Genomic DNA, 21,485 nt, shown 5'->3' with positions numbered 1-21,485 from the left:
TTTAGCTTATTTAGACTTTTACTTTGTTGTTCCACAGCTGAAGTATGCTAGTAGTCATTCAGTGATCTGTTGATTATTTGTTATTATTGTAATTTATTTATTCATGAGTTTTTGTGTCTCTTTGTTGACCACTGTTAAATATATAATGTGTTAAGCTTGAATCTATACATCAGTGTTGCTTTTTCATCATCGCCGGAATATGCAAGTGTTTTATCTATAGGCAATGGTTATTTTGTCGGGTCAAGGTAAGTGGAAACCATGTTAAAAACTCAGCGGAAGTTCTTTATTAATTTACAATTTTGCACTTCTAAGAACTGAGGCTATCATTTCAAAGCAAATACTAAAACTTTTAGCCTATATTCTTTTTGAAGCTATATGTGATTGATTTTGTTAAAGTTTGTAATGTTTTATCAAATTTATGATGCAATCAGACTTTTAACTTTCATTTGTTTACAACAAACAGTTAAACAAAATATTTTTTTATATATACATGCATTTGAGGACTTTGAGGTCATTTGACTGTGTAACTGATTTTGAAAATAATTTCAACTGCACATTTTGACTGATGATTTTATTGCAGCAAATATGTTATGTCTCTACTATTAAGGACGTATCCCCTCACCAAATTAAAAAAAAACGAGCTTTACAAAACCTTGAAAAACGGGAGAAAAACTTACCAGGCTAAAAGATCTTAAAATGCGCACCGGATAATATGATCTGAACCGTCTTTGTTCCCGACGTTACAATTATTGTTAAACTTCCGCTGATAATTTGGAAGGAAGCAAGATATGTTTCTGTTTGAAGTTTTCTTACTATGAAGAGATTCCATTCACTTTACGTATACTTCACTCAAACAAAACGAATCTTAGGAACATTTAAATCAACAGAAAGAACGCTGTCAACAGCTTTTATAACTAACAGCAGCAAGAAAAATAGAACTATTCTTGGCTTTCCACTTTTGGTTTCGGTTGGCATGGAAAGAAATAAAGAAACTCCGCAAAATGAGCCTATAACTCGACAAAAGTATAGTACCAAAATAAAAGAACAAAAGGGTAAATGACCATTTATTTTAGATATTATGTCAAGAAATAACTTGATTCAAATAAAAAAAAAGGGGTAAATATGCAATATATACACCTTATCGCTATTAACCTTATCGGCCTGCTGACCCATACCTGTCAACTGACCTGTATTCTGTGGGTGTGACCCGAGATTTTTACAATTCTGAGAGATCACCCGGGACACCCCACTTGGTCATTGAATAACCCGGGAATTCCGAAAAATGACTCGTTTTCACCCGTATTTCTTAAGTAATTTTCCTTTGAAATACCGGCAAACTCGTAATTCTTCCATGAACAGGAAGTTCATCTAGCTGTGTAAACTGTCAAATTAAGTGACCCATTAAGTGCATGGCTTCAATTGACAGCTTTGGTGTCAAACACAATGTTAAATAACATCAATTACCTTAGCTTTAGGTCGTAAATAAATTGCACAAACATATTTCAGCTAGAGTAACTTCCCCTTTTTTGTCACCATTCAAAATTATTTTTTATATTTACGTTTTTGGGGTGAAAAAGATTATATTTCCAAAAAATAAAATTCAAATACACATTGAAATATAACTTTCTTTTATTTTTATAACCTTTTAAACTTTGATGAGTTATAAGCTAAGAATAGATTGACTTTTGAACATTTTAAAATTACTATAGGAAATTATATCCTACATGTAGTATCTGATGTTTGAGGTTGAATTACATCATCACAATAAGTAAAGAATTTAAATCTGTGTTACATAAATTTATCTAAATCTTTTAAAAGTGCATTGAAATAATAATTAATGAGATTTAAAATAACTTAACCAAGTGAACATGCATTGTTGTTTTGGTAACTTTTATTTATAATATAAGAAAAATGTACCCTAAATACTGAAATTCAGCTCGAAAAAGTTTGTACGCGTTATGACCTGAGATTTGATATTTTCATCGTCACAGATTGCAGGTATGGCTGACCCGGCCACTTGAACTTTTGACGCATACAACAATCACTTTTCCATTGTGGCGTCAGATATTTTGTTTTATGACGTCAAAATTTTACGGGAACCTGTGCGATATCCAGTAATGGCGGACAAATAGCGATAAGGTGTATTGTAATAACATGTAAATGAGTAGATATATGACTGTTCCCCTTATCAAATAGTTAAATGATAATAAAAATAATTAAATTTATGAAATTTGCGCAAAACATTCATTTGTTCATGTTGTTATACATTAGTCATTACAATGGTTTGATGTCAGATTTAAAAGTGGGTGTGTCTTTTCTTCAAGTCAAACACTAAATTGGACAACTCTTGAGAAAAGGCAAATAAAAACATGTATCATCTTCTACAAAATCATATTTCATCTTATACCATATACCCAACAGATCTACTCACACTATCCAATACAGGAACAAGACAACATTCACATATTTATTCTTTCCAACCAATATATACAAACCACTAAAGATTTATACTAATTTATACTCATTTTACCAATCATTTATCAATAATAATGATACAATGGAACCTTCTTCTAGTAGCAGCTGTTCAGTGTAATACTCTTGGAAGTTTTTGAGATTGACATATCTGTTCTCAATAAATACCCCCCCCCCCCCCCCATTTACATCCCCCTCCATAACCTAAAATCCTGCTTCTACCCCTAAAGTCTTCCCTTTACTATAAACTGAAAATATTCTATCTCAAGACAGAATGCTAGTTTTGCTAAACATATCTCTGGGTTTTCACTAGAAAAGAATTTACATGTATTGCTTACATTGTACATATGTATGTCATAAATACATTTACATGTACAATTGTAGAATGAAAATATTGTTCCAAAAATTTAATTAGCTATATTTTAGGTTTATAATATTATTAATTTAGTAGGTTGTCCAAAGTTTATTTTAGAAAGAATATTGACCAAACAGAACTATTTTTTTTGTATATATATGTAATACATGTATATACCAAAAAAAATAATGTAAATACATGTATATAGCCTCTACCACTGCATCGAGTGTACACTTAATCATTGGTAAAGTCTATATGTTACAAATTTTTTTATTTTTTTATTTTTAACTCCAAATGTATATTAGATAACAATAAGCATGATGAAATTCTTATCTGGCAAAGTGTGTCGTAGTGGGAGTAATTTCAAGGCCAAATAAAAATATATATGTGGTTCCAGTAACCCTACCGTCCCTACTTTTTCGGCTTAAAAATAGCCTACCCTAAAGATTTTATTGTCATTTTTCATTAAGCACCGTTAAAGTCAGAATGTTGCTCCCATAGACTCAATGTAAAAAAAAAACCATAAAATAAAAAAATATCCCTACCTACCTACCCTAACTTTTTTTCAGATGTATTTTAAACTGGAACCACACATACTTTTTTATTTGGCCTAAGCAGATGTAATATACCTTAAAGCCTATACTTTTAGAGATGTTGTTAGACTAAAGTGATTCTATATTTGATTTTAGTATTAAATTTGATTCAATGCATTTCAAATCATTGTACACAATTTTTAGATGGTTGATAAAGGTTAGATACATTTTTTGTACTTGTATAGCAAAAATATGCTGTATATGTACAATGTACATGTACTTTGTACATTATGTATACTGTGACACATGTGTACGTGCATGCTTATACTATAAATATCAACTATAATACAATCCTTAAGCAAGACAAACCTAAGTTATACAGTAGTTAGAAAATTAAAAAAATGTTCATAAATTTAAATAAATTAACTGATTATGTGTAAAAATTGCCAAAAGTTAAGGTACTGCTCATTAATTGTATCTGCCAGCTACCAATTTTCCAGCATTATTGATACAGATGAACCATGAATTGAAATGTACATTGAATTACAGATTTTATATTCATTGTAGGCTTACAGTGTACATGTACATGTAAAATGATTTTTGTAAAACTAAAAAATAAAATATAAACAAAAATACACTTTTTCCTTATTAACATGGTTAGTACATAAAAATTGGTAACAATAAAAAATAAATAAATCCTATGATAAATACAATCCTCTTATAATCTTTTACATTTCTTCCAGATAAATATCTGCATATGCCATTAGAAGAAAAGAGGGAAATTTACAAATGTAGAAATAAATACAACACCCTGGAAGATGTACTGACATGGGAGGAATATTATAGTGAAAACAAATTTAAATTATTAAAGAAAATTGGTGAGTACTTTCACAGTACATACATGTATATATATTCTGTATGTATAAGATATACAAACCTACATGCAAGGACTGACAGTTGAAAAAATTTCAATACATGTAGTTTCCAGATAAAAACTTGTGTTTAAGTGTATTGATCTCTCAAAAATTATAATACAAGGTTCCATACTACAAAGGGGTTAAAAACAGGTGGGCGCATTAGATTTGTAAGATCTTTGACCATTTTATTTTGTGTTCGAAACCTGTACATGTAAGTAAGTAAGTAATTTTTATTGGTTTAAAATCCAAAATTACAGGATTGATACCAAGGCAATACAAATTTGTTATACACAAACATACAAACATATATATATCATACCAAATTTATAAACATTATATGAGGAGGTGGTACCACAAAGTTATTTAGTGCTTAATAAAGCATTTCTAGAAATGTACATGTCGCTTATAAATTTAACAATAATTCTAATTATATCAGTCTCAACACATGTATACAAAAATTTAAATCTTGCTTCATTAGTCATACTGAGAAAAGAGGGAACTATTTCACTAATTTTGGAAAACAGTTGGTCTCTAATTATATTTAGTTTTGTACATTTTAAAGTGAAATGAAATGTACATTGTGTATGATGTCAAAAACTTGATCACAATCCAAATTCAGGTAGTATCAAGCTTGAATATTGTGTCCAAATTTGCCCAAACTGTTCAGGGTTTGACCTCTGCAGTGGTTTCAGGCTGCGCTCAGCGAAGCTATTTATCACATGTAGTTTGAAGGATTGATCAATAGAATTACAAAATGTCAAACCTGCTAGATACATTAGTATTAAACAAAAACCTGTGTATTAAGACCATTAACTGTGGTGTATTTTGTATAGATTGAACTTGTATTAAAATATAAAAGACCACTTTTTAAGGTTTCCTAATACATCCAGGAACATTTTAAATGGGTATTCAGTTTAAGGTTAATTTTGCTCAAGTTCAATTGTGTAAGATTCAATAACAATGACCAGTCTACATTGCATCTAAGGATAAGGGTTTTAAAGGTATAATTTGGTGAGGAGAAAACTGAGAAATCACCTCTAAACTACGAGTCTACAACCAAAATTTTGCTAGAATTACAACAACTTATATACTGTAAACCAACTTATTTTTGTGAGCAATTTATTTTTGCGACTTTTGCGAGTAGAAAAATAACGCGAATATAAATCGTCACGAATATGTCAATCTTTGATCTTTCCCTAATAAACTTTGTCAAGTAAATCAGATAATCGCGAAATTAAATAGCCGCGAAGTGGTCAAGAAGGGTAAAACGTGAAATAAAGTATCCATGATAATAAGTTGGTTTACAGTATCTGAATTCGCATAATATTCTTATTTTTCATAAGAGTATTTAAAACAATATAAAGTTTGGGTTTCAAACATCAACAAAAATAATTCAGTGGTCATTCATCAAGTGGTTTTAAGTGAATCATGGTTATAAGAACCATCAAACTCACTCACAAAATCTTGTCACACACTAGAGTCATTGATAGTATGGGAAAAAATCCATTGGTAATGACTAATTCAGATTCTTTGTTTCAGTTTCAGTTTTTGCATCATTTATAATTATAGTTTATAAAAGTCAATGTTAGTACAGTAAAAAATACACAATTTCCTGAAAAAAGTGAAGTGTTTTTTACATTCAGGATTACAAATAATTAATCATCGGAAAAAGAACCAAAAATAGGGTGATTGTTATTGATTTTTGTCGAGCCTTTGACTTTAGTCGAAAAAGCGAGACTAAGCGATCCTACATTCCGTCGTCATCGGCGGCGTCAACAAATATTCACTCTGTGGTTAAAGTTTTTGAAATTTTAATAACTTTCTTAAACTATACTGGATTTCTACCAAACTTTGACAGAAGCTTGTTTATGATCATAAGATAGTATCCAGAAGTAAATTTTGTAAAAATAAAATTCCATTTTTTCCGTATTTTACTATAAATGGACTTAGTTTTTTTCTGCGGGAAAACATTACATTCACTCTGTGGTTAAAGTTTTTAGAATTTTAATAACTTTCTTAAACTATCCTGGGTTTGTACCAAACTTGGACAGAAGCTTGTTTATGATCATAAGATTGTATCCAGAAGTAAAGTTTGTAAAAAGATTACTCTGTTTTTTCTGTAATTTACTTTTAAATGGACTTAGATTTTCTTACAATCATAAAATAGTAACAAGAGAAATATTTTTATTGATTTTTTTCCTCATTGTTGTTGAGCCTGCCATTTACAGCAAAAATAGGCGAGACACTGGGTTCCAGGGAACCCTTACAAATTTTTTTATGGTAAAACTTAGATCAAAGCAAAAGACAAAACAGATCGTCATCAACATAAAAAAATATAATTAATAATGATAAAATTACTAATTAGACCAACTCTTATAGATTTCAGTATTAAAAGTTGAAAGCCTAAATTAAGTCTGAGAACAAGGGCAAACCTGGCTTTGACCCTTGACAAACAAAATGACTCACTTTCAACAAACTTATTATTGTGAACCAAATAAAACTTTTCCACACAGTCATTTCCTTTTGGTCAAACTTTTTTTAACTTGTGTAAGTTCTTTTGTCCCATTGAATAAATACAATAACTATGTTCTCTAGGCCATACTTAAAAATATTTTGTTTTGCCCAAACCTTACCCAAAGGTTGAGACAGTGGGTAGGTAGGTAGGCATTTTTTTTTTTTTTTAAAAGAGATTGAAGTATCAGATATTTATTAGTCTTCATGCCTATTCGATTAAAAAAAACTTCTTCAAATCAGGACAATAAAAGAATTTGAGTAGGCAGCTTTTTTCTGGGTAGGTAGCATATCGGCAAACAAACCTATTATTTATTATGGCCCTATGTAGTTTATTCATTGGGACCTTTTGATTTTTTTAAGAGAAATCTATCACTTATTGATTAATTAACCTATACTATATCATACTTTAAAAAGACAAAAAACATGTTTGATACTAAAAAAAAATGGTGAAGTTAAACATATTCTTCAATTATTTTGTAATGTCTAAACAAGAAACAATATTTTTAGCGAAGAAGAGTAATGTAGGAAAGAGTCATGGTGAGAGAAGAGAGGTGAGGCCAGATCTAAACAAGAAGGTGTCCCTATGGAGAGGTGATATTACCACACTGGAGATAGATGCTATTGTCAATGCTGCTAATGAATCTATGTTAGGAGGTGGAGGAGGTAAGATAGACAGAAAAAAACATTCAAACCCTATTTTTGTGTAACAGTGAGAGGTAGGGGGCCTTTTGGGGACATAAAAAATTGACATTTTTTTTTTACTCTGCAACTGAAAGTTTGGGGGCATATTGTTTTACCATGTTGTCGGTCAATCTGTTTTCAGTAGTTCTCACATTTACATAGGAGTGAAGCAATTTTCATAGTTTTTAAATGTGATCTTTTAAAATTAGAATAATTATATTTCTTGAAGAAAAAGCAGCAGAAACATTTTTTTATAAGCTTTAAAGTACTTTATAATGAGACAACTTTTCATACACATATAAACACAAGAGATGCAAACGACTACGGGTCGTCCTATGGCCTTAAACAATGAACAAAACCCATCATTATAGTCACATTATTAGGTTTGAATGTAAAATTTGAATGACAATATTATATCAGGCTATGCACTTTTTTTTCTTCTATCTTAGTGGACTTTTTTTTTTTTTTTATCTTAGTGGATGGAGCTATACATAGGGCAGCAGGGAAAAAACTTGTGGAAGAATGTGCTACACATAAAGGTTGTAGAACTGGCCATGCAAAGATCACTGGAGGTAGGTTAATAGAAGAAACTCAGTCATGAACCACATGTAGACAACAGTGTTGGATTGCTGATTTAGAAAATGAGGACATGGTCCTAGATATAAGTATTGCCTGTTAAAGATTTTGTTTCATGCACCAGAACATTTTCCCCCAATCTCTGCCTTGGAAAACATTTTCACTACATGACATTAAAAGGATTCTAGGTTCCATAAGCTATTGGCATGTTTAACTTGTTCATACTATATTGCTTGTACCTTGTACCAAGTCCTTGAATTGTTTTGGTCAGAGATGACAAATGAAATAGTTATGTGTCCTGAAACACATTTGTGACATCATGAGTAAAACAAAACTATTAGTTTTCAATTTTGCATTATGACCTCAACTTTAGGAAAAAGCCTAAATTGTAATCTTGAATTAAAAAAAAAGATTTCAGTAAAAACTAAGAATAAAGCTTTAATTCTGACTCCCTCAGGCACTGTTGATCTTACATTGATTTGGCTATTCCTTTTAAAAATCTTAGTTATTTAGGTATTATATTCTGATTTCAAATTTTATTAATCAAACTCCCCTGATAAAGATTAATTTAGTAACCGGCTTTAACTTTTACTGTATATACCATGCATTTTTTAATTGCCAAAATGCTGCTAGTAAACTAATGTTTATTTTAAAACAGACAAATTATGTCCAAGAGTGCAAAAACTAATGCTAAAGGGTAAAGGCTTGGCAATTTGAACCCCAACAAGACTATCAGAAGCAATTTCAATCTATAGACATGAATGAAAGAAAGAAGAAGTGGGGGTACCAACATAAATCATTGAACCAGCAAGTCACAACAAATAAAAAAAACCAAAGAAAGACCTCTACATTTTACATAATTTTGTAAAATATTTAATGAAAATTTTATTTTTTAGGTTACAAATTACCAGCTAAATGTAAGTATAAATTAAACATCAAGTCTTATCTTAAACAGAGTCTTTTAGACAGGTTTCTAAAGGGTCACATGACACTTGAAGGGAGATAAGTCATGTTAGTCAATAGAAGGTTTGACCAATATAGTGCATTAAAAACGTTAAAGCAGCTTCTTATCATCATAGACTAAAATTTCCAAGAAATGTCTGCTGTTATATGTATTGGTATTTTGAGAGTTGTTTTTACAGAATTCTAGAAATTGGTTAAGTTTCGGTCTAAAGAAAATTCAGAAAATGATATGATTGCTGCAATTGTCAACAAAATGTTGATTTATTCACATGCTTATCAAATTAGGGTACTCCATGGGTTGCTTTCATTGTATGCTGTCAGTTGAAATTTACATGCAAAATAGCAGTAAAAGGGTTTAGATCTTAGAAATGAGTATTATGTTTTACAAGCATTGTTATTGATTTCATAATTGTATTGTTTATAAAAAAAATAAAAAATCTTGGAGCAAAAAATAACTCGGTACTTCCTACTTAACAAAAACAACCAACCTTGATTTTATAAGTTTACCAAAGTTATCCTATCCAGTAAAAAATGTACTTGTCATGTGGATTCATTTATATTTTGGTGGTAACAATTTTCATGGATTGAGCAAAAAATGTATTTTCATGGATACTTGATATCATTTTATTGCCAAAGTCTGAATACAAGCTTAATTAAGTCACTAGAAATTTTTTTTCTTTTATGAACATTTAAATACCCGCGAAATCCGCAAAACTTAGTATCCTGCAAAAAATAATGAAACCACAATAAAGCAAAATAACTAAGATTACCCAGGAAATATATTTAATTCTTCTTGATCAAAGGACAGATTTCCTTTTTAGATGTTATACACACAGTTGGTCCAATAGGAGAACAGCAGGAGATGTTAAAAAGTGCCTACTCTTGGTGTCTGAAACTAGTTAACGAAAATGAATTGGTTTCTGTGGTAAGTGTATTTAAGTTGTTTTATATTAAAACAATTTACCATTTCACTTTCTAAGACATTCTTGATTATATATTTCAAAACAATTTACCCAAAAATTTTAATAGGTTTATAAAGTCTTTTAAAACAAAGAAGACAGGCTTGATGGCTTTGTGGTTACATGTATACACTCGCCATAAGTTAGGGAAAACTTTTGTTTGATAAAAAGCCAGGTCAAATCAAAGACAAGAAAATTGGTACATTGTACTATCTGCATTTAAAAATAGGAAAACAACATTTATGAGTGTTCAGGGAGGGTGGTATGTCTTTCTGCAGACTGGTACCTCTTGAACAAGCCTGTTAAAATTCCAGTTCTGCATGTCAATTGTTTACAAAGCAGGGATCATTTTCTTGACACATCAATGTGTCCTCATTAAATACTTGTACTATAAATCACTGGACATAAAACACCAATCCAATTATCTATTTAACCAGGCATAATTTAGAGCGTTTGGTGTTTAGATTCAGAAACAAAATAGATTCACATGAATTTGTCTTTTTGAAAAGAAATTCAAAGAGATTGTACATTTTTTCAAATAGTGTTTTAGCTAAGATTTAGGGGCAGAGGGATACATTTTATATTTTGCACATTATATAAAATTATGTTGATCTGAAAAAAGATTGTTCACATACAATTTCAAACATGAATATTTCAATGAAAACTTTCAAAGAGATTGTACATTTTTTCAAATAGTTTTTTAGCTAAGATTTAGGGACAGAGGGATACATTTTATATTTTGCACATTATATAAAGTTATGTTGATTTGAAAAAAGATTGTTCACATACAATTTCAAACATGTATATTTCAATGAAAAATTTAACAAGTCAGCATTTTCTTTTTTAGGCTTTTCCTTGCATATCAACTGGTATTTATGGTGAGTTCCAGTGGCAACGGATATAAATTTTTAATCAGTAAAGTGTTTCTAATAGAAATAGTTTCATCTTTCCTTTAAGGTTAAGTAACAGTAAATGGGCTATGTCACAGATTTCAGTAAAATTTGGCATACAACTCTGGCTCGATGATCTTCAACTGAAATCGAAAAATAATGCATTTATCTCAGTTATCATTTGAAATATTACTGATTGAATTCTTACAAAATGGGTGAACATTTGTATAGAAAGCACATAAAATTGGCGACAACCTTTTTAAAATTTGTCTTAAAATCGCCAAATCTCTAATTCTACTCCATAGATTTTTCTTAAAAAACTATATGTTGTTGATACATAAATGTTCGTTATAATGATGCAAAATAAAGATAGGGCTACCGACTTCGTTGTTACGGTATACATCATTTAAAGTTGCGTTCTTTGTGAAAAAATCCAACAAAACGACGAAATAATCGTAACGTTATCGCGTTGCAGGCCGTAAAACGTTGATTTTTGATGTTTTTCACTTCCAACAAGGTAACAAATTGATTATTAGACAAAAAACGAAGTCGGTGACCCTATGATTATTTTCTATCATTAAAACAGAAATTTATGTATCAACAATATATAGTTTTTGAAGAAAAATCTATGGAGTATAATTAGAAATTTGGCGATTTTAAGACAAATTTTAGAAGGATTTTTGCCGATTTTATGTGCTTTCTATACAAATATTCACCCATATTAAAAGAAATCAATCTGCAATTTTTCAGATAATAAAAGAGATAAATGTATTATTTTTTCGATTTTCAGTTGTAGTTCAACGAGCCAAGGTTGTATGTAGATTTTAAGCAAAATTTGCGACATAGCCCCTTTACTGTTCCTTGACCTTAAAGCATTTTTGTGAAACACGATAACAATCATCAATGATTCTTGGATGCTTAGAACATGCCAATGAAAATGTAAGATGCAAACGTACTGGGTTTAGTTCCCTTTAGCTAAGTCTGTCTCTTTATAGCACATATATTTTTTCCCTTCTCCTAATTGAAAACAATGATCTTATTGATAAATCTAAAAAATAAATTTTATGAAAAAAAATTGAAAGAATTGAAATATGAAGTTAGAAAGTCATCACGTCTTTATATTTATTTTTTTTGCTGCCTAAACTATTGATCTCAAGGTGCTTGATGAAGGTTACTGCAGAGGCCTGTGTCATTCGGAAAGTAAATGCATTTTTCGATACAATTGTTAAATTCTATGATCAAAGTCCCATTGTAGGTAGCGGTGAATCATGAATTTAAATGACTAACAAAGTACAAATTTTCTCTCAAGACTTTAACCAAACAACGAAATCAAACATCAAAGAAAATACAAGTTTACACACATTGGTACTCAAGAAAAAATAAATGAATCCACAGTTTGTCCTAAGTCATTTTTAGTATTTGAATTTTGAATTTAGGCTATTCCAGTGAAAAAGCTGCTCCTGTGGCAATTGAAACTGTAAGAAAATTCCTGGAGGATAAAGAATCAGGAGAAAAGGTACATTTCAAATACCATGAATACTGTAAATTCAGAAATTATTGCAATGTTAACAATTTGACAGGGTAATAATTGCCATATTTTAAACTCATATAATGAAGAAAAAAAATTATGAATTAAACAAGATTTTCCTCAATACTGCAAAAATAAAATTGCATTTTAGTCTTAAATGACAAAATCACAATAATAAATGTGCGCAATAATTTCTAAATTTACAGCATAGTCTATAAATGGCATTCTAAAATCTAAAACAGTCATACAAGGGATTCAAATGAATACCAATATAATTGTTGCCATTACAAAACACTGAAAAAAAATTATTGCCAAAAAATTTGATTCAGGAAGTTTGTCTAGTTTTGATTTCAAATTATATCAACATTCCTACCTGGTGTTCTTCCATCTGTGAGTATGATCATTGCTGATGGAACATCTATTAAGGATGTACTTGGGTGAAATTAAAAAAAATCAAGGATTTAAAATTGATGAACAAAATAAGCTTAAAAATATTGATAGGTCATGGAGCTCCTTTTCAAGATATTTGATTTTAAAAATATGGCGGGAAAAGGCTGACTCAGACTTTTACCTTATATTTGCATTGTTATTTTATGGGTCTCAAATCAAAAGAAAAAAGGTCAAGTATCTGAATAAATTTTGACAAGTGATCTTTTATGAGCTATGAAGTCTTATTCTTCTTATATCTTAGTAATCTTTTACAAAAATCCTCTCCTCTGAAACTACTGGGCTAAATTAATTCAAACTTGGCCACATACATCTTTGGGGTATGTAGTTTGAAAAATGTGTCCAGTGACCAGGCCATCCAACCAAGATGGCCTCCATGGCTAAAAATAGAACATAGGGGTAAAATGCAGTTTTTGGCTTATAACTCAAAAACCAAAGCATTTACAGCTGACATCCAGTAAAATTGATTATCAGGTCAAGATCTATCTGCTCTGAAATTTTCAGATGAATCGGACAACCCATTGTTGGGTTGCTGCCCCTGAATTGGTAATTTTAAGGAAATTTTGCTGCTTTGGGTTATTATCCTGAATATTATTATAGATAGAGATAAACTGTAAACAGCAATAATGTTCAGCAAAGTAAGATTTACAAATAAGTCAACATGACCAAAATGGTCAATTGACCCCCTAAGGAGTTACTGTCCTTTATAGTCAATTTTGAACAATTTTCATAAAATTTGTAAATTTTTACCAATATTTTCCACAGAAACTACTGGGCCAAGTTCATTATAGATAGAGATAATTGTAAGCAGCAAGAATTTTCAGCAAAGTAAGATGTACAAACACATCACCATCACCAAAAAACAATTTTGTCATGAATCCATCTATATTCACATAGACCAAGGTGATTGACACCGGCTCTTTAGAGCCTCTAGTTTTGTATAAAAAGAACTATCAGAAGTTTTCATTTTATACTTTCAAACAGACAGAGTATTTTTATGTTTTCTCAACTTTTTATTTTCTACTTGCAGATAGAAAGAGTAATCTTTTGTTTGTTTTTACAAAAAGATGTGGATATTTATGAAGAACTTATGCAACATTACTTTCCTATAGAATCAGATGATAGTGGTATGGAATATTTTATGGCACATTGCTAAAATGCTTATTAGAAAAAATGCTTGTTCTTACGCTTAAATCCTTTGTGTGCTGGTGTTTTCAACTGTAAGCATTGGAGGCATATTTTTTTTGCTTGATGAATTTACAAGTAAAACAATGGCTTACTAGATGTTACTTATCTAATTTGCTGTTTCACTGATGTATGTTCCCTCTTTTTCAAAAACAACTTGACGTAGCTGCTCATTTATGGAACAAGTCACTTTAAGACATCTAAAATTTTGTCATGCTGTTGCCTTAATTATATTTGACCACTTCAAAAATTTAAAACTCATGAAATGGCAACTCATGCCATTGCAATGAGTAATGTTAACAAATATTTCCAGATTTCTGAATCAGCAATTTACTGTTTTATTGTTTTGTGTATACAAATTATCTGTGCATTTTATATTGTTAGAGTGCTTTTGCTTATTGCATGAATCATACATTTTACTACTTTAGCTTAATGCATACAGATATTGTTTCGGTGCTAAGCTAAATGGATGAATATATATTGTTTTATTGCTTAAGCCTAATACATGTCTTATAGTTTATATTGCTTTAGCTTTGTGCATAAATGTAATGTTTTGGTGCTTTAGATGAATGCTTTATTGCTTTTGCTAAATGCATGTTTAACAGTTTTTACTAATTCAGCTTAAATAATACTGTAAACCAACTAATTTTCGCTAGTGATTTATTTTTGTGACTTTCCCAAGTAGAAAAATAACGCAAATATAAATTGTCGCTTACATGTAAAACTTCTCACTTGAGAAATACCAAATAAATCTTAGAATCCCAAAATTAAATTGCAGCGAAATGGACTAGAAAGGGCTATTAGCGAAAAATAAGTTGGTTTACAGTAAGTGCTTTGAATTAATGCATGAACATTTTGTTTTATTGCTTTTACTTCAGGGTATACTATACAGTTTTGATCCCGTATTTACATTTTGATAAAAATTTCCATATAGACTATTTTTTACCTGATTAAATCAAATATGTAAAAAAAAATATACCTTCATGAAATGTCGTCTGTCGTCGTTAACAATTTTTCAAACATCTTCTCCTCTGAAACTACTGAATGGATGAAACTTAGCATGATTGTTCCTTAGATTATCCTGCACAAAGTGTGTGCTTCATTTTTGATCCGTAAAAAAACATGGCCGCCGTTACTTAAAATAGAACATAGGGGTCAAATGCAGTTTTTATACGACCGCAAATTTTGAAAAAAATTTTCGTCGTATATTGCTATCACGTTGGCGTCGTCGTCGTCGTCGTCCGAATACTTTTAGTTTTCGCACTCTAACTTTAGTAAAAGTGAATAGAAATCTATGAAATTTTAACACAAGGTTTATGACCATAAAAGGAAGGCTGGTATTGATTTTGGGAGTTTTGGTCTCAACATTTAAGGAATTAGGGGCCAAAAAGGGCCCAAATAAGCATTTTTTTTGTTTTCGCACTATAACTTTAGTTTAAGTTAATAGAAATCTATGAAATTTTGACACAAGGTTTATGACCACAAAAGAAAGGTTGGGATTGATTTTGGGAGTTTTGGTTTCAACAGTTTAGGAATTAGGGGCCAAAAAAGGGCCCAAATAAGCATTATTCTTGGTTTTCGCACAATAACTTTAGTTTAAGTAAATAGAAATCAATGAAATTTAAACACAATGTTTATGACCACAAAAGGAAGGTTGGTATTGATTTTGGGAGTTTAGGTCCCAACAGTTTAGAAAAAAAGGGGCCAAAAAGGGACCCAAATAAGCATTTTTCTTGGTTTTTGCACCATAACGTTAGTATAAGTAAATAGAAATCTATGAAATTTAAACACAAGGTTTATGACTATAAAAGGAAGGTTGGTATTGATTTTTGGAGTTTTGGTCCCAACAGTTAAGGAAAAAGGGGCCCAAAGGGTCCAAAATTAAACTTTGTTTGATTTCATCAAAATTGAATAATTGGGGTTCTTTAATATGCCGAATCTAACTGTGTATGTAGATTCTTAATTTTTGGTCCCGTTTTCAAATTGGTCTACATTAAGGTCCAAAGGGTCCAAAATTAAACTTAGTTTGATTTTAACAAAAATTGAAACCTTGGGGTTCTTTGATATGCTGAATCTAAAAATGTACTTAGATTTTTGATTATTGGCCCAGTTTTCAAGTTGGCCCAAATCTAGGTCCAAAATTAAACATTGTTTGATTTCATCAAAAAATGAATAATTGGGGTTCTTTGATATGCCAAATGTAACTGTGTATGTAGATTCTTAATTTTTGGTCCAGTTTTAAAATTGGTCTAAATTAAAGTGCAAAGGGTCCAAAATTAAACTAAGTTTGATTTTAACAAAAATTAAATTCTTGGGCCTCTTTGATATGCTGAATCTAAACATGTACTTAGATTTTTGATTATGGGCCCAGTTTTCAAGTTGGTCCAAATCAGGATCTAAAATTATTATATTAAGTATTGTGCAATAGCAAGTCTTTTCAATTGCACAGTATTGTGCAATGGCAAGAAATATCTAATTTCACAATATTGTGAAATAGCAAATTTTTTTTAATTAAGAGTTATCTTTCTTTGTCCAGTATAGTAAGCAAGAAATATCTGCAAGAATTTTTTTTAATTGGAGTTATCTTTCTTTGTCCAGAATTAACTTAAATCTTTGTTACATACAATATACAATGTATATTCACTTTTTACTACCAACTGATAAATTTAAATAATCTTTACCATTCAGTGATAACAAGCAGTTTTTTTACATCTTAATATTTTATGATGTATTTAAATGAGTAGTAATTGTTGCAAACTCCATTAGAATATTTTAATTGAAATTAGTTTTGGAATAAGGGAAAGGGGGATGTGATTAAAAAATTGGGTTCAATTTTTCTCATTTGAAATTTCATAAATAAAAAGAAAATTTCTTCAAACATTTTTTTGAGAGGATTAATATTCAACAGCATAGTGAATTGCTCTAAGAGAAAACAAAAATTTTAAGTTCATTTGAATACATTCATTCTGTGTCAGAAACCTATGCTGTGTCAACTATTTAATCACAATCCAAATTTAGAGCGGAATCCAGCTTGAATGTTGTGTCCATACTTGCCCCAACCGTTCAGGGTTCAACCTCTGCGGTCGTATAAAGCTACGCCCTGCGGAGCATCTGGTTGGCTTATATCTCAAAAACGAAAGCATTTATAGCAAATAAGACAAAGACGTTAAAGTATTTATTAGGTCAAGGTCTACCTGTCCTGAAATTTTCAGCCAAATTGGGTAACTGGTTTTTCAGGTATAATGCCCCTGAATTGATGATTTTAAAGAAATTTTGCAGTTTTTGGTTATTATCTTGAATATTATTATAGATACAGATAAACTGTTAATAGCAAAAATGTTAAGCAAAGTAAGATCTACAAAAAGTCAATTTGACCAAAATTGTCAATTGACCCCTTAAGGAGTTATTGCCCTTTAAAGACTTTTTTCACAATTTGTTCATCATGTTGACTTACTTTTAAAAATCTTCTCCTTTGAAACTGCTGCATCAATTTCAGCCAAACTTAGGCTAAATGATTTTCAGAGTATCTAGTATAAACTTTATATTTCATTTCCTTGTATGTCAAGAAACATAGCTTCTATGGCTAAAATAGAACATAGGAGAAAATGATTGATTTTTTTTGCTTTTGAAGAAAATAGGACGATTCAAAGAACATTTAAATAAATTGAAAAGCCTAAATAATCATTGATGAGAGATTAAAACCAAAAAAATTAAGGTGAGCGATTCAGGCTCTTGAGAGCCTCTTGTTGTTAAATAATTTGTAATTTCTGTATTTTAAAAGTATCCTAAAAATTTATACATTTTTTATTCAGAAATAACTCAAAATTATCAAATGTTCATGAATGCACTGTATATTTATCAAATTAAAAAAGAATTGCACTATTTACGTTTTCATGAAAATTGGCACACATAAATTTCTCAAGTAATCAAACCAAATGGCATTTTAAAAAAGAGGAGTCCATTAACTCGTGGTCAAGTTGAATATGTTTGAATAATAAAAATCAGTCGAAAACTGCATCTTTTCCCGATAAGTCAAAGTTTGACGTCGCGTAAATAACAATTTACATTAGCAACATCATTACCTCCCCTGTAACTGTATTGTATACCCTTAATGCATGACTTGAAGTTTTTACTGCTCTTGTTTAGCGTTTTATATAATGTTTCAGTGCTAAGCTAAATGCATGAATATATTGTTATACTGAAGTGCTTTAGCTTAATACCTATCTATGATTATCCATAACATTTGCTTTTTTTTTGTACTCTTTGAAATGCATGTAACAAATTGTGTATTACATATTTATGTTTTAAAATGTACATGTTTATCTGTATTTTGAATGATATGTCTCTTGTACATAATTTCTAGCTATAACTGAAAATCAAAAAAATAATGCATATATCTCTTTTGTCATCTGAAATATTAATGATTGAACTCATCAATTTTATGTGCTTTATATACAAATGTTCATTTATAGTTCAATAAGTCAAGGTTTGGTTGGGTGCAAAATCTTAGCTAAATCTGTGACAGCCTATTTACTTTTCCTTGACCTTAATAATGTACTTAGGGGTGAAATTAAAAAAATCTAGAATTTAGAAATGATATTATAAGTCAGAATAGCATATTTACTTTAAGAAGGACAAAAATAAGCTAAAAAAATTGATAGGTTATAGAGCTCCTTTATGAGATATTTAATATTTAAAAGTTGGTGGGAAAATGCTTACTCAGACTTTTATCTTATATTTGTATTGGTATTATTTGGGTCTCAATTTGAGAGAAAAGAAATCTAGAATCTGCTTAAACTTTGGTAAATGACCTTTTATGAGCTATCAAAGACTATGAAAAGAAAAAATGGTGTTATGGGGCAAGATATTTTACCCTGTATCGTAGGGAAAAAAACAAGGAGGCAGAACATTTTTCACAAATTCCTAAACCTAACCGAAGTACATCGTTAAAACACCTTTATATACATGTATCAATTTCAACTTATCATGCTTTGCCCTGGGCTGCAATAAGAACCATTCTAAAACTGGTAAAGGGAAATAACTTGTTTTAAAAGTGTGTAATAAAATAATCAAATTAAACACTAAATATTAAAAGTGCACAAATAAACTTTGTCGTATGGAAATATGTAATTTTTTTTATACTTATTTGTAGATAGATCTAACATGGTATCAGAAAAAGACGACAAAGTCTCAACTTTAGGTCAAAATACAGGGGAAAATGAAGATGTTATAAAAACTAAAAAACTGAAAAAGGACAATGAAATGAAAATCATGAATGAAAAAGTTGTGGATGTGGCCGACTTAGAAAATAAGCCTCCAGAGGATAAAATAGAAAATGTTTCTCATGAAAATAAAACTGTGATTGAAAATAAAATGGAGATTCAGTCAGAAAATAAAGCTTCTAAAGATCAGAAAATGGAAGATTCTATTCAAAACAAATCTCTGAATGAGAAAGAAATGGAAGATTCTATTCAAAACAAATCTCTGAATGAGAAAGAAATGGAAGTTGACTCCCTGAATAAATCTGCAGACGACACAAAGACCGAAGACATTTTGGACAATAAATCTCCAGCGGAAAAGAAAATGGAAATCAGTGATGGGGAGGGTTCTGAAAAGGAAATGGAAACTAACACAACTAAGACACTTCTTTCTGTAACTAAAGAAGATGAAGAATCTTCATCTAAAACAAAAGAAGAAAATAAATCTCCTTCTAAAACAAAAGGAGAAAAAGAATCTTCTTCTAAACCAAAACCTTCAGGGACTGTTACAAAACCAATAACTAGAAAGGATGTAGAAATGCAAGAAACCACAACCACATATCTTTAAAAAGTACTTTTAGTTGACATATTTAGTTTTTTTCTGAATGTTTGATACTAAATATCCAGAAACAATTATTGATTTGTTAATATAATTCCAGACAGGCTTAAAGCTTATTACTTTTGATAAAAGCTTTGTATAAATACTGAATGTTATGTTTTCCACTAGAAGTTGATTTGAAAGTACAGCTAATTATTGGTGAACATTGTTGGCAGATAGTATTATATCTAGTATTATATTGATTATGAAAGGATTGGTTTTGTACTAAAAAAAAACTCAAAAAGATAAATATTTATAATTCTTTTCAGTAAAATTTTTGTGATTTGACAGAACAATGATGACAAGGAATATAATCACACAGTGGGGTGAAGGGTACATTGTATGTTATTGGGCTTCACAAACATTTTCATTATACCACAACCAATGTTCAGAAGAAACAATATCCAGTCTTAACATATCCATTTATTTTAAACTTTATAAATCCTCAGGAATTTTTCTTTAGTATTGAAGTGAAAATATTGCCAAGTAATCCTTTATATCATTTATTCCTCTTTTAATTTTAAAAGATAATATCAAATTCGCATATGGCCAGATTTAAAAATATTTCTTGCATTTTATTCTACATAGTTCTTACCCATAAATAAGAAGATGTGGTATGAGAGCTAATGAGACAACTCTCCAACCAGGTTACAATGTGTGAAAAGTTAATCATTATAGGTCAAAGTATAGCCTTCAACACAGAGCATTAGCTCACATGGAACAGAAAGCTATAAAGGGCCCTTAAAATGACCAGTGTAAAAACAATTCAAAACAGAAAAACCAACAGTCTAATCTATAAAAAAAAAAAAACACATTTTTTTCATCAAGTCTCCCCATTTAGGCACCATTGCCGTCATTTTGGTTTACTGCAAATTCAGAATTAATGAATGTTTGCTGTTAGCATTTTACACATTTGACTAGTACCCTTTAAGTGCCCTGAAAAATTACCTGACAGTATTTTTTTCTATTACATGTACGGTACTATCATTTTAAAAGATTCATATTTTACCCCTTTTTGGAAAAAAAATAATAATTCTTGTTTTTCTTACATGTTTATATTGTCCATTCTCTCCATACATTCCCTATGAAAATTCAACACTTTTGTCTTAATTTTTAACTTAATTGTCCTGAGCAATGCATAACAATTTTTTCCTGGCAGCCTGTATGTTTCTCATTTTCATTTTAAAAGATACATATTGATATTTTCACATTTGGTTTAGTAGTAATATATGTAATTCTAATGAAAAAAATATCGGTAGTTTTTAATAACTCAGAAATATTCCATTTTAAGTCGTAACTTTTCAAACCAGGTTGCATAGCATAACACATATATATTTGTATTTCATTGTCTTAAAGTCCTATGGAATGTTTTGCCATAAAAATAACCAGATTGTTTTAGCATTTGTTGAAAGCTTTTTGTAAGTATTTGTTATACACTGTATACTATTTTCATTATATATTTTTGACTTCATATAGAAAAATAAAAGATGAAAAAAAAGTTTTTAATAACTTGCATGGCCACTGTACAGTTAATTTGATCCTTAGGAGCTGCACTTCACCTATTGACTGAGATGGAAGCCAAATTTAACTCATTATTCATGTCTAAGTA

General features: G+C 30.0%; 1 protein-coding gene across 1 annotated transcript; it reads left to right on the top strand.

Moving 5' to 3' along the window:
* The first annotated feature begins 761 nt into the window (after positions 1 to 761).
* On the top strand, positions 762 to 19,982 carry LOC134710725 (ADP-ribose glycohydrolase MACROD2-like). The gene is made up of 10 exons (XM_063571117.1): positions 762 to 1,052; positions 4,104 to 4,238; positions 7,299 to 7,454; positions 7,949 to 8,044; positions 8,945 to 8,965; positions 9,833 to 9,936; positions 10,818 to 10,848; positions 12,297 to 12,376; positions 13,866 to 13,962; positions 19,173 to 19,982. The coding sequence occupies exons 1-10, from the start codon at positions 815 to 817 to the stop codon at positions 19,844 to 19,846; spliced, it is 1,632 nt and encodes a 543-aa protein (XP_063427187.1). The 5' UTR covers positions 762 to 814; the 3' UTR covers positions 19,847 to 19,982.
* Positions 19,983 to 21,485: the final 1,503 nt, after the last annotated feature.

The sequence above is a fragment of the Mytilus trossulus genome, chromosome 3 (assembly GCF_036588685.1).
Source record: "Mytilus trossulus isolate FHL-02 chromosome 3, PNRI_Mtr1.1.1.hap1, whole genome shotgun sequence".
In the NCBI taxonomy this organism is placed as follows: Eukaryota; Metazoa; Mollusca; class Bivalvia; order Mytilida; family Mytilidae; genus Mytilus; species Mytilus trossulus.
The sequence above is the reverse complement of the archived record's forward strand: the minus strand, read 5'-3'. Positions and strand labels throughout refer to the sequence as shown.